Source organism: Schistocerca piceifrons, chromosome 6 (assembly GCF_021461385.2).
Source record: "Schistocerca piceifrons isolate TAMUIC-IGC-003096 chromosome 6, iqSchPice1.1, whole genome shotgun sequence".
Classification (NCBI taxonomy): Eukaryota; Metazoa; Arthropoda; class Insecta; order Orthoptera; family Acrididae; genus Schistocerca; species Schistocerca piceifrons.
Genome location: NC_060143.1, coordinates 323,830,375 through 323,843,978, shown reverse-complemented (window position 1 = coordinate 323,843,978; position 13,604 = coordinate 323,830,375). Strand labels below are relative to the sequence as shown.

At 37.8% G+C, this 13,604-nt stretch overlaps 1 protein-coding gene across 6 annotated transcripts in view; it reads right to left on the bottom strand.

Annotated features, from left to right (window-relative positions):
- The window catches only part of LOC124803112 (receptor expression-enhancing protein 1), a 292,008-nt gene that overhangs the window by 54,196 nt on the left and 224,208 nt on the right, over window positions 1–13,604 (bottom strand). For 5 of the 6 annotated variants that reach the window (XM_047264269.1, XM_047264274.1, XM_047264271.1 and 2 more), the window contains one exon: window positions 6,055–6,205. In XM_047264269.1, the coding sequence (XP_047120225.1) occupies window positions 6,055–6,205 (151 nt within the window). The remainder of the gene's footprint in view (window positions 1–6,054; window positions 6,206–13,604) is intronic. The other variant, XM_047264270.1, reaches the window with a different exon arrangement.

The following is a 13,604-nucleotide window of genomic DNA, read 5'->3' as shown; positions in this document are numbered from 1 at the left end:
ATAGGCACAACAAAAAGATTGTTACAAATATAGCTTTCGGCCAGTACAGCCTTCATCAAGATTAGACCACACACACACACACACACACACACACACAGAGAGAGAGAGAGAGAGAGAGAGAGAGAGAGAGAGAGAGAGAGAGAGAGAGAGAGAGAGACAATTTGGGCCTCAACAGCCTGAGACTACACACGTGTGTGTGTGCAAGTTGCGTTTGCATTAGTATGTATGTGTGAGTTTGTCATCTAATTTTGATGAAGGCCATACTGGCCCAAAGCTATATTTGTGACAGTCTTTTTGTTGTGCCTATCTGCGACTCAGCATCTCCACTATATGGTGAGTAACAACGTTCCTTTCCACAACACTGTTACATCCCATCCTGGATTTTCCATTGTTTGAATGTCATATTCCATATTTTCAGATTTAGGGCACTACTTATACATCAAAATCTCTTTAAAAAGTATATTGTGAGTAAAAGTCCATAGTAATTAGTGATGTGTTTTAAAAAGAATTTTTTGTGGTGGTCACAAAATACACCCTCCTTTGTAATACATGTTATTGAAAGTTTCTTGGTATTTCTAAGAGTATACTCAAAGATATTTCCAAGTTCTAGGTGCTATTTACAAATCAGTACCTCTTTAAAAAAAGTCTGTTGTTAATATAAGCCAACAATAATCAATAAATTCTGTTTCTTTTTAATTTACTTTTTTGTGGGCATAAAATGACCCCTTGTTACATTACTGAAAATACATTGGTATTGCAAGGGTTAAGTAAGTTATACTGGAAATATTAGAGCAGGTCACTACAATAGTTAATAGTGGGCTCTTGTGCAGCAAAACCAGAGTAATGTTTTGCTACATGAAGCTATGAGTTAATTAATTAGACATGTTCAAATGGTCCATTTAATAACAGCAATGCCTACGGTTTCAATCCTGTATGGCGTATGGCAGTAGATACAGTACCTTTTATCTATATATGCTTCCTTGTGATGGAAGTAAGCAAAGACCATTGGTAGAATGACATTGGAGACAACAGGAATCACTGCATTAAGAAATTAAAAATATATTCATAGCCGACACGACATTGGGAGATCTTAACTGGTTTCTCCTTAACAAAAAATCGCTAGGCAAATGCTGCTTGCACAACTGGGTCTGTTGGATACTGAAGCTGTCACAAGAAAAGTATCAAAATGAATACCCTATAAATCACAATATGTAATAAAAATACAAGGTGCAATAAAAAAAACTAATGAGAATTCTGGAATTTTGAGGACTTCACACAACCAATATTCATTATTTTTTTAATCTTGTTAGTACGTATGTTCCTGATATATGTTTGGATTTTCAGCAGTTTTGAATATTTAGTTTATTGTTAACAGTCAAAAAGTTTATACGTGTTTCTGAGTGCTAAGCAAAAGAGATGGATCAAAGAATTTACATTAAATTTTGCTTAAAAAAATGAACTTCAGTGAAGCACCACATTCAAAAGGTTGAGTGTGGCTTTTAGCAAATCTGTTATGAGTAAAACAAGAGTTCCAAATAGTATAAATGTTGCAAGAGGGTCAAGAAGACACTGAAGACAATAGCCACCCTGGACACCCTAGCATATCAATTATGGACCACAAGTAGAGAAAATGATCATCGAATCACCATCAGAGAGGTTGCTTAAGATTCTAGCATATCCTTTGGCTGAGGCCAAGCAATTGTTTTGTATGTTTTGGGCATGAAATGTGTAGCAGTAAAGTTTATTCCAAAATTCTTGAATTTCAACCAAAAACGAAGTCACACAGGCATCACTCAGGAAATGCTGAGTGAAGCTGACAATGATCCAGAACATCTGAAAGAGGTTATAACAGCTGCCGAAACATGGATATGATGTCGAAACCATGGCCCAATCGTCCCAATGAACACTGCCTGAAAAAGGAAATAAACAGATTCGAACACATGTGAGGTTCTTTTCACACTTTTCTTTGATTAAAAGGGATAGGGTCCACGAGTTCCTGCCTCACGGTCATACGGTCAATAAGGAGTACTACCTGGGAGTTACACATCGGTTGCGTGAAGTGATCTGAAGAAAAGTACCAAAATTGTGGCGAAAGGACTCGTGGAAATTGCATCACGATAATGCTCCCATGTACACCCCAATGCCTGTTTGTGATTTTTGACAAACAACAAAACTGTTACTTTGCCTCAGCCACCGTATTCATAGGACATGACCCCAGTGACTTTTTTCTTTCCCCGAGGGTGAAGAGAATCACGAAAGGATATCATTTTCCCTCCACTGATGAGATAAAAACAGAATTGCTGAAGGAGCTGAACACCATAACAAAAATTAAGTTTCAGAAGTGTTTACTAGATTGGAAAAAGTGCTGGCATAAGTGCATTGTATCCGAGGGGGATTACTCTGAAGGGGACAAAGTTGAAGTTGATGATGGTGCTGATGAATAAATAAATAAATAAACAAACATCCTTTATGAAAAATAGGATTTCCCTCACTGTTTGACCACATCTCGTATTTGAATTCAGTCATCAAACAGGAAATTAAGATGAAAACTCGCTGACTAAGTTAAATTTGGAGGGAAAAGTCAAGTAAAATAGAAGAGCAAGGAGAGGTACAACATCCACAAAGGCTAACAACTGCTGCGTCTGAAATATGATTATCAGTTATTGGATCAATCTGAGGTGTCGTATTCTCTGCAGAGAACACATTGTGTTGAACATTTGTGATGAATTAAGAAAAACTGGTAGACTGGGACTCAAATCCATACATCTGCTTTTAATAGGAAGTGTTCTTCTAAGAGAACCAGCTTGCATGCCTCAGTTATTCTGATTCAGTTCTCAGTTCAGCATATAGTATCACCTTCTGACAAATGTTCAACACAGTTGTCATAATGGCAATACAAAGAATGATGCCACAACAATACCAGGAACAAACAATTGCTCTACATGTGCCTCAGATGATCCAAAAATCTTATTTTTGAGAAGCCAAAGTTCTGACATAATATAGTTTAAGGAAAAACAAATTTACATAAATACCGTAAGTGAAACGTGAGTAAGATTTTATGAATCACTGAGTTTTCAGCTAATACAGTACAAATTTTATTGTCATCATAAAGCAGAATTATAAGCTTGTAAGAATTATAATAAGTATTAACTACACTATTTCATAATCTTCCACAGATATAAAAATCAAGTTCTGGATTTTAGGTAGAGCTAGTGAAGTATTCAGGAAGAATAAACTGATCTCTTGAGAAATTACAAGTAAAATACTACTATTATAACTAAAAACAGGAGAGAGAAAGAGAGAATTAGCTATAGGAATGGAAAAGTAAAGCATGATAAATCTGTGACATTAAAATTTTATTCGGCAGATTTCTTTGATAAAAACCTATCAGTTGGTGAGCCACATCAGTTTTGTTACTGGCGCTGGTCTTTTGATGACTTACACCACCAGGACACGCTGATGATCCCTATACATGTAACGTATGGAAAGCTTCTAGAACGTTTTGGACTTGGACCTGGTAAAATTCAATGTTATTTTATCTATTATGGTTAGAGAACACCACAGCTGTTTTTGTAAATGACACTGTAGGAAATACTGCAACCAGCTACAAGTTTTTTTTAGAAATGATTTTATCGTATCATTACTAGTTTCAGGCCTGAGCCCATCGTCAGACAGTAGTGTTGATTTCTTGGCACATTATACATTTGTGTCCTAAAGTATAATAAAGTTTTTGTGATTACATAGTTCACAAAAGATTTTACAGTGTATGTAAGCTATATACATTGCACTTACTTCAAAAAATAATGCTATTTAGTTTAGCTCATGAATCAGTATGGATCAGAAAACAGAATCCAACCTCTCTCTTGTAACACATAAGGAGAGCATTTCATGAAATAACTACAATGTGTAGAGCTTGTACAGAATGTAAAACATTTTGTAAGCTACGTAATCACAAAAATTTTGTTATATTTTATGATGAAAATGTAAAATTTTCCAGGAAATCCACACTACCTTCTGACGATGGGCTCAGGTATAATAAAATCATTTCTAAAAAACTTGTGGCTTGTTGCAGTATTTCCTAACATGTCAAATTCAATATCTATGGACATTATTGGTTGGAAGACAGAGCCACATGCATCATCAGATCAACTGAATAGGAGTGATGGTGATGTGGGCACTGATCCCCATGCCGTCATGGCCATATCTGTGGCAATTGTTTATTTCCGGTCTGCCTGACCTTTCCATGCACACTGTCCGGTAACCACAGTCTCTGTTACAGTTGTTGCCACCAAGCTGATGTTTTCTGTACCTGACTGATGAATGCAACAAATTCCACGTAAAACACTGATAATTAAACTAGGTGCAACAACGCACATCTTTGAAATTTTTCACTAAATAAGGTTCCAAGAAACAAATATCCTGGCCCATAAAGCACCATACTGGGACTTCATTATGAAAGGTGCAGCAGAATTTCAACTTGGCAACAACAACTTTAAAACAAACTGTGGTTATTCTCTGGGTGCAGTGTGTACTGAACTTGAAGTGAGAAGTTACAATGGCCATAAACAGTGGTAACAAAAATGAACACAATGGCACTGGTTACAATGACCACATCACATTCACACATGCACTCACCCACTCCAGTATGACTAGTCCAATGGGGAGTGTTGCACGGTGGTCAGTATGTATCAAATTTTACCAAGCCAACCTCTGCAACATTCCAGGAGCTTCACATTTTCTATTTATATACACAGAATTTTGACACACACAGATTTTTACCACTGATGATGGGAGTCATCAAAAGCTCTAGATGCAGCTTAGCAACTGAGGAGTTTTCGCTGAAGATTAATATTGATTCTATAGTAGGATTATTAGAAAAACAGCACCACTTTAGTCAGAGGAGGATGCGACAAAGACTCACCCATGGTTTTGTCAGAATAAACTATCATAGCAATCTACATCTACATGTATACTCTGCAAACCACTGTAAAGTGCAGGGCAGAGTGTACTTAGTAGCACTTCTCATTCCAATCACAAAGTGGGCAGGAAGTGACTGATTGCTTAAATGCCTCTGTGCATGATGTAACTAATCTAGTCTTATCTTTTTGGTCCCCATGGGAGCATTACACAGGAGACTGAAGTACATTTCTAGATTTTTCACTTAATACTGGTTGTTAAAACTTTGGAAATAGGCTATCACAGGATAAATGGCACCTAACTTTGAGCATCGGCCCATTCAGGTTATCAACATTTCTGTGACACTCTCCCTTGAGCAAAACGAACCTTAGATCACTCAAACTGCCTTCTTTGAATATGTTACATATTCTGTGTTAGTCCTATTTGGTATGGCTCCCACACACTTCAGTAATTTTGTAAGATGAGCACTCAGAGCAATTCTGGATAACAGTGAAAAAAAAAAAAAAATTATTGAGACTGACTAAAATCAGGCAAAAATCAAACCTGAGGCTAGAGTCGTGTGTGTGTGCGTGTGTGTGTGTGTGTGTGTGTGTGTGTGTGTGTGTGTGTGTGTATTGTTCACAAAGGCCTTAATGGCCAAAAGCTATAATTGTGTGAATCTTTTTGTTGTGCCTATCTGCGACTCAGCATCTCCGCTATATAGTAAGCAGCAACTTTCCTTCTCTAATATTGAGACTGACTAAAATATATTTGAACTTAGCATTTTCCAGATATACTCCGACACTTAGCCAATGCCTCACCTTGCTTAGTAGAAGATGACTATGGTCCACTTCAAAAGAAGGTACTGTACATCTGCACAACTAACATGAAGTATCTATGACAGCCATTATTGTAACTAAATCACTCACATCAAACACGGCAGTCTGATGAACACCCTGAGAATTAGTAAAATGTGAGAGAAGCTAAAATCCAGATTACTGAATTCAGAAAATGTCATATGACTGGCCTGACTTTCCTAGCATTTAAACTGTAATCACACTGATAGGATACACAAACATTGAAGGCTGTCTGACATCTTAAGAACTGTCATGGATACTGTCAATATACGAAAACAAGTCTGAAACTAAAATAATGCACCTCCACCTGACGCAACCCTTTCTCGATCTCTGTTCCTATCCTGAGCCTCTGGTAGTGCCTTTCTTCCACTGTTGCTGTCACCATCAACATCTGAGCTCAGATCACCCAGACTGTAACTGCGTCTCAATTGCTGCACAAGACCACCGCCACCCTGCAAGATTAAAAATTGCAACACAGTTTCAGGTAGTGATATAATCAGCATACCTCAACAAAAATTTATACAACATATTGCTGCAACATTATGGCATATTCCTTGAAAACAGACACACACAAATACACACACAGAATGAGGCAATGAAAACAAGCCACCGAAAATATATCCAGAATGAGTAAATATATCAAGGAGTGGTTTTTAATACGTAGTTGTGAATAGTGTAATATGGTAAATCCTCTGACACATGCAAGTAATTTTTAGCATTTATAGCTTCTGAATTATGACACCACTGTTGTTTTTGTTTTTATGGAGCTATGTATTTTTTTCTGCGGCATAGGAAAGGTCCTTCCAGGAGAAATTTGGTGGCATAATGTGTGGAACTTGATCAGATAGTAACAAAATAACATAATTACAAACCACTGTGTTGCTGTCTGCACAGTTGTCTACTCTGCTGTACCAAATAAAAGCACAGATACAACCTATGTACAATTTGCGTGTTTATTCTACATCTATATCTAAAGCTACATTCACAGAAATGCTTCACAAGCCACTACACAGTGCTTGGCAGAGGTTAAATCATACCAGTGTCACGAGTTTTCTGTTTTATTCCATTCTAATATTGAGCAAAAGAAAATTGAGTGCCTGTACACCTCTGTAAGCACCCAAATCTCTCTTATCTTTTTCTCATGGTTCCTACAAAAGATATTCATTGGCCGCAGCATAATGGCTGCACAGAAAACTTTGGATATAGGTTCTCTAAATTTATCCAATAGGGTTTCATGAAAACTATGTAATCTTTCTTCCATGAAATTCCTGTTTACATTCTCCAAGTGTTATTATGACTATCATACCAAGCACTAAAAAAAGGTTGACCCAAAGCACACATATATACAATTCTGGACAGATACTACTTCACACTGAATTGTACCTGCATTTATCACAGCACAGGCCCATGTTATAAGGTATTTCACATCTTAATGACTTGTTAGTTTTCCTAGTTTACATTGTGTTTTAATTTTTCCTACAGTCAAGAGGTTTTCAGTCTCATGAGCATGCAGGCCACTTTATTTTTCCTGGCCAACTTATCCAACAATCTCCAAATGTTCTGTTAAGATACTTTGCAATTATCTGTGCAGGACGGGTAGGATTCCCAATATGTTGCTGCAACATAGAGAACTTTATGGCCAATGGGATGTCTTCCAATAGCCACAGCAGCATATCTGTTAGGAATTGTAGACACATTTGTAGCTATTTGGAACCCGATCAATAAAATATAGACGAATCGCGCAATTCTAGAAAAGCCTACACCACGCATTGACAGACCAAGGTAGTTTTTTATCCACTTCTCTCAGCTGACACGGATTTTGATATAACTAGTAGTGCATTTTGCAAAGAATGATATTTTGTATCTAACACTTCCAAACTCTTGTGTTTTTTTACACTTTCAAAGACAGGTCATAATGGTTTGGCATAATAAAACTGCACAAGTTCTCTCCAGAATCAGTGGTATGCCAATCAGGCAAAATCATCATGAGCACTGAGGCAATCATCCTACCAACATACCAGGATGAAAATACCCATTTGTAAAACACTGTGTCTGTAACTGCCTGCTGCATACCCTCATCCGGCAGGAATCATCAACCCTTCAAGGCATGTGATAATTCTGCAACAGTGGTTCTTCAACAGACATGCTGCCCTGCACACTCTCCATTCTCCGATGGATGTGTACTGGTTTTTGTCCTTTGGCAGCCATGAAAAGGATAACAGTACATTGGTCCTGTCTGGATGGATCTGATGATAATGTTGCCATAGTTCACATTTCCTCATTTATCATACACACGTTGGAAAGACATGAATGCCACACTAATGCCATGCCTAGATGTTGGTGCTTATACACTCGCATCAGAATTTTACTACATTGCTTATAAGCTGCTGCAACTCCCTCAGCTGGAAAGGTTTTGATCAACAACACTCACCATGAACTAAAACTACATCCACTTTTTCCAATGTCACATACATTGTGTAACTCTGAAGAACTTCATGAGCAACTTGTCCAACTGCTAAAACAGCAGAGCACAAGCCGATGGACATGAAGTACTGAGGTACACATACAAACAGTCCCTGAGTCATGTGTGTTTATTTTGGTACTGTAGGGCAGAGGTTTGTCACCTGATCAGGGACAGTGGTTTACCACACACTTATTTTGTTACTATTTGATAAAATTCTATAAGTTTACTTCAAAGGCTCTGTCCACCCAAAAGATAAAAGTATACAGTCCCATTTTAAACAAACTAAGCTGTTGTCATAATTCAGCAGTTATCAACATTAAAAATTACTTCCACAGGTCAGAAAATTCACCACACAATCCACCGTAACTTAGCAAAGCTACATCGCAACACATTTACTCGTTTTGGATGTAGTTGGGGTCTTAGCTGCTTCACCCTATACATATAACATTCCGTCTTGCAGACTTTTTTCCTAATTTATTTTTACCTGTAAACAATATATTTTGGCATCTCAGCACAGCCCTTAAAACTTATAATTTCCTATCAAGCATGACTCAGGGTGTGAGGCACAATTAACCAGTTTTTGAGTTTAATGGGGTGAAGCATTCTTGTACGAATGACTTTAAGACTAGGCCAATGAAAAAGTCATGTGGAAAGAAAAGACTCTCCTTGCTATGGAGCAGTCATGAGAGAAGTGTAGGCCAATTGCTACAGGAAAAGCCAGTCTTAGAATACCAGGCCACAAGCATCGTGAATTCTAGTGCGAAGCATAGCCAGATGGCAGACAACACAGGGGCCTTTATGGAGAGATTCTGATGCTGAGGATAAGGTACTTACAGTACAAGAACCAGGAAACAGCCTGGCTAGCAACACAGTAAAGGGTCTTGGAGGAAATAGGAGCAGCAATAGTTAACAACAGTGTGGGGTTTGTTGAGGTTTTGCAGTGATATGATCAGCCCTGGGTTAACACAGCTGTTAGCCACATGAACAAAGAGCTAAGTGAATTGCTTTTGACTGAAACAAAGTCTCATATCTGTGCTGGGGCTGTTGCTGCAATTGGGAGATCGGGTACACTAATCATGGCCTGCAACTGAATACAAGGGGGAAGCAAAGAGTAGCTGAGCACATTGCACAGAGACAAGATAACAACCCTGTGATTAATGGAATCAAAGGGCCACAGTTTTTTAGCTTAGAGTCAGGTTACAGACAGAGAGTAGCAAAAGAAATTTGGGGGGGGGGGGGGGGGGGGGGAGCAGTACAAGACAACAGTATATGTAACAGTTTCCAGAAAAATAAAATTAATTTGTTTCATCAGAACATCAGAGGGTTGAAAAACAAGATAGATGAGCTTATTGTATGCCTAAATGATGTGAAAAATTCTGAAGTAATAGATCTTCTGTGAATACCACGTAAGCACATGGACGGAGAAGTTACGTATCAGGGAGTATAGACTTGCACCATTTTTGTGTAGAGTTTAACATAGAAAAAGGAGTTGCAACATATGTAAAGGTTGGACGCAAAGTCAAAAGTATTGAAAGAAATAGTTTTTGTGTTGATCAGAACCTAGAAGCATGTGCTTCTGAGCTGTTACTGAAGAATACTTCTCTGATAATTGTAATAGTCTACATATCCCTCTAGGAAACTTTCAGCTATTTATGAGAAATCTAGATGCATTATCAAGCTACCTGTCAGACAAGAAGAAACAGTTAGAAGCTTGTGGAGATTTCAATGTAGAGTTCTTAAAAGATACTGACAGGAAAAATGAACTAAATTTATTATCTAGGTGTTTCAATCTAATTTCAGTAGTCAGTTTTCCAATTCATGTGCAGAAAAATAGTTGGACAATGACAGGTAACCTTTTTATAGACAGTGTTCATGTGGAAGCAATTTATGGGTACCCCGCTGCTACTGGACATCTGATCATGATGCACAATTAATTAAAGTAAATGTTATGGAAGCTTAAAAACCTAATGCTGGTTCACACAAAGCAGTTAGTATTATTAATGAGAACAGGATACAATGTTTTGAGAGTAAGTTAAAATGGGTGGTATGGGACAAGGTACATGTACAAAAAGATGCTAATGTCAAATTCAGTTTATTCCACAGTAAATTTGTGTCAATATTTCAAAGTCACATCCCTAAACAAATATCCAAAACATCCAACACGGGTGACTAAGGGAATTAAAATCTCTTGTAAGATGAAGAGGAAAATTTATGTAAAGCCCAGAGTAAGTCAAGATCTGACATTACTTGCAAACTACAAAAATTACTGTAGCATTTTAAGCAAAGTCATTGAAATGCCCAGGTGTATGCACGTCCTGAAAGAAATAAATAATGCTGATAATAAGATTAAAATTATGTGGGTCATTGTCAAATAGAAGACAGAAGAGCCAGTCAGTGTACAAGATTCTATAACAATTAAACTAAATGACAATGTTGTGACATAATTCGCAAGTTGGAAGTACTTTTAACAACCACCAACCAAACATAGCAGGAAATATGGGATTAAATGGTTAAGTTCAAGAAGTAAGAGAACATATTTAAAATGTCATTCCACAAAACTTTAAGCACGTAGAAGTAGCACCAACATAATTGAGTGAAATTAATACAATAATAAAAATTCTAGAAAACAAAAACTCATGTGATGTTGATGGACTTTCAAACAGACTTCTGAAAAGTTGACCCAGCTTAATAGGCAATGTCCTTAGCTATACATGCAATGCATCACTTGTGCAGGCAATTTTTTCAGACAGGTTAAAATATGCAATTATTAAACCACTTCATAAAAAAAAAGTGACAAGACAGACTTAAACAATTATCATCCAGTTTTCTTACTGACATCCTTCTTGAAAATATTCAAACAGGTAATGTAATTAAGAGTAGTCACACACTTAAGCGGAAACAATTTACGAAGCATACCACAGTTCAGATTCCAGAAGGGTTGCTCAACTGAGAGTGCCATTTATATATTCACTCATTAAATAGTTCAAGCCTTAAAGAATAAAATATTGCTAGCTGGTATTATTTATGATCTTTCCAAGGCATTTGATTGTGTAATCATGAAACTCTCTTGGAAAAACTCAAGTTTTATGTTATTGATTGCTTTACATACGAGGTGCATTCAAGTTCTAAGGCCTCCGATTTTCTTTCTCCGGACTGGAAAGAGATAGAAACATGCGCATTGATTTAAAATGAGGCCGCGTTCATTGTCAATACATCCCAGAGATGACAGCACCGTATGGCAGATGGAATTTTACCGCCAGCAGCGAGAATGAGAACTGTTTTAAATACTTAAAATGGCGACGTTTTCCTTACTTGAACAGCGTGCAATCATTCGTTTTCTGAATTTGCGTGGTGTGAAACCAATTGAAATTCATCGACAGTTGAAGGAGACATGTGGTGATGGAGTTATGGGTGTGTCGAAAGTGCGTTCGTGGGTGCGACTGTTTAATGAAGGCAGAACATCGTGTGACAACAAACCTAAACAAACTCAGGCTCGCACAAGCCGGTCTGACGACATGATCGAGAAGGTGGAGAGAATTGTTTTGGGGGATCGCCGAATGACTGTTGAACAGATCGCCTCCAGAGTTGGCATTTCTGTGGGTTCTGTGCACACAATCCTGCATGACGACCTGAAAATGCGAAAAGTGTCATCCAGGTGGGTGCCACAAATGCTGACGGACGACCACATGGCTGCCCGTGTGGCATGTTGCCAAGCAATGTTGACGCGCAACGATAGCATGAATGGGACTTTCTTTTCGTCGGTTGTGACAATGGACGAGATGTGGAAGCCATTTTTCAATCCAGAAACAAAGCGCCAGTCAGCTCAATGGAAGCACACAGATTCACCGCCACCAAAAAAATCTCGAGTAACCGCCAGTGCTGAAAAAATGATGGTGTCCATGTTCTGGGACAGCGAGGGAATAATCCTTACCCATTGCATTCCAAAGGGCACTACGGTAGCAGGTGCATCCTACGAAAATGTTTTGAAGAACAAATTCCTTCCTGCACTGCTACAAAAACGTCCGGGAAGGGCTGCGCATGTGCTGTTTCACCAAGACAACGCACCCGCACATCGAGCTAACGTTACGCAACAGTTTCTTCATGATAACAACTTTGAAGTGATTCCTCATGCTCCTTACTCACCTGACCTGGCTCCTAGTGACTTTTGGCTTTTTCCAACAATGAAAGACACTCTACGTGGCCGCACATTCACCAGCCGTGCTGCTATTGCCTCAGCGATTTTCCAGTGGTGAAAACAGACTCCTAAAGAAGCCTTCGCCGCTGCCATGGAATCATGGCGTCAGCGTTGTGAAAAATGTGTACGTCTGCAGGGCGATTACGTCGAGAAGTAACGCCAGTTTCATCGATTTCGGGTGAGTAGTTAATTAGAAAAAAAATCGGAGGCCTTAGAACTTGAATGCACCTCGTACAACTGTTTTGAATCATACTTAACAAACAGAATGCAAAAAGTTGGGCTGAATAATTCAGACACTTTGAGAAAGGTAGAATATTTTAGTGACTGGAAAAAACACAACTGGAATCCCACAATGTTCAATTTTGGGTCCATTCCTATTCCTTATTTATGTGAATGACCTTCCACTTATCATTCAACAAGCAAAATAGGTACTTCTTGCAGACGATATATTATGCTAAATCTATTTAGAAAGTAAGCAACAGAAAAGTTGGTAAATGATGTTTTCTAAAGAATTATTAAGTGGTTCTCATAAAAATTGATTCTCCCCAAACTTTGAAAAAATACATTATATTCAGTTCTGTACAACAAATAGAGTCATACAAACAATTGATGCAGCTCATGATCAGGAGTTAGTAAACAGTGTAGATTAAAACTCAATTGGGAAGAAGCATGTCACTGAGCTTGTCAAAAAATTAAGTTCAGCAATTTTGGCTCCTTGCATAATTACACTCAATAACATAGTACAGAATAATTTTTGGGGGTAATTCAACACTTAGAAAGAAAGTATTGATTCCAGAAAAGTGGGCAGTAAGAGTATTGTGCATGTTCACCCATGGACATCATGTAGATACCTCTCCAAGGAGCTAGGCATTTTAACTGTGCCATCACATTAAGTATATTCACTAACGAAATTCATCATAAATAATCCATCACAATTTGAGAACAGTGATGTACGTAGCTGCAACACTAGAGGGGAAAATAACCTTTATTGTTCATTGTTAAAGATGTCAGTGGCTCAGAAAGGCATTGAATATACAGCAACAAAAATTTTTGATCATTTGTCAAGTAACATAAAATTTCTGACAGTTAGCAAAGCAAGTTTTAAATCTAACTCAAAATCATTTCTCCTGGACAACTCCTGAATTTTTACTTAAAAACTAATTGTTAATTTAAAAAAAGGAAAGACAGAAAA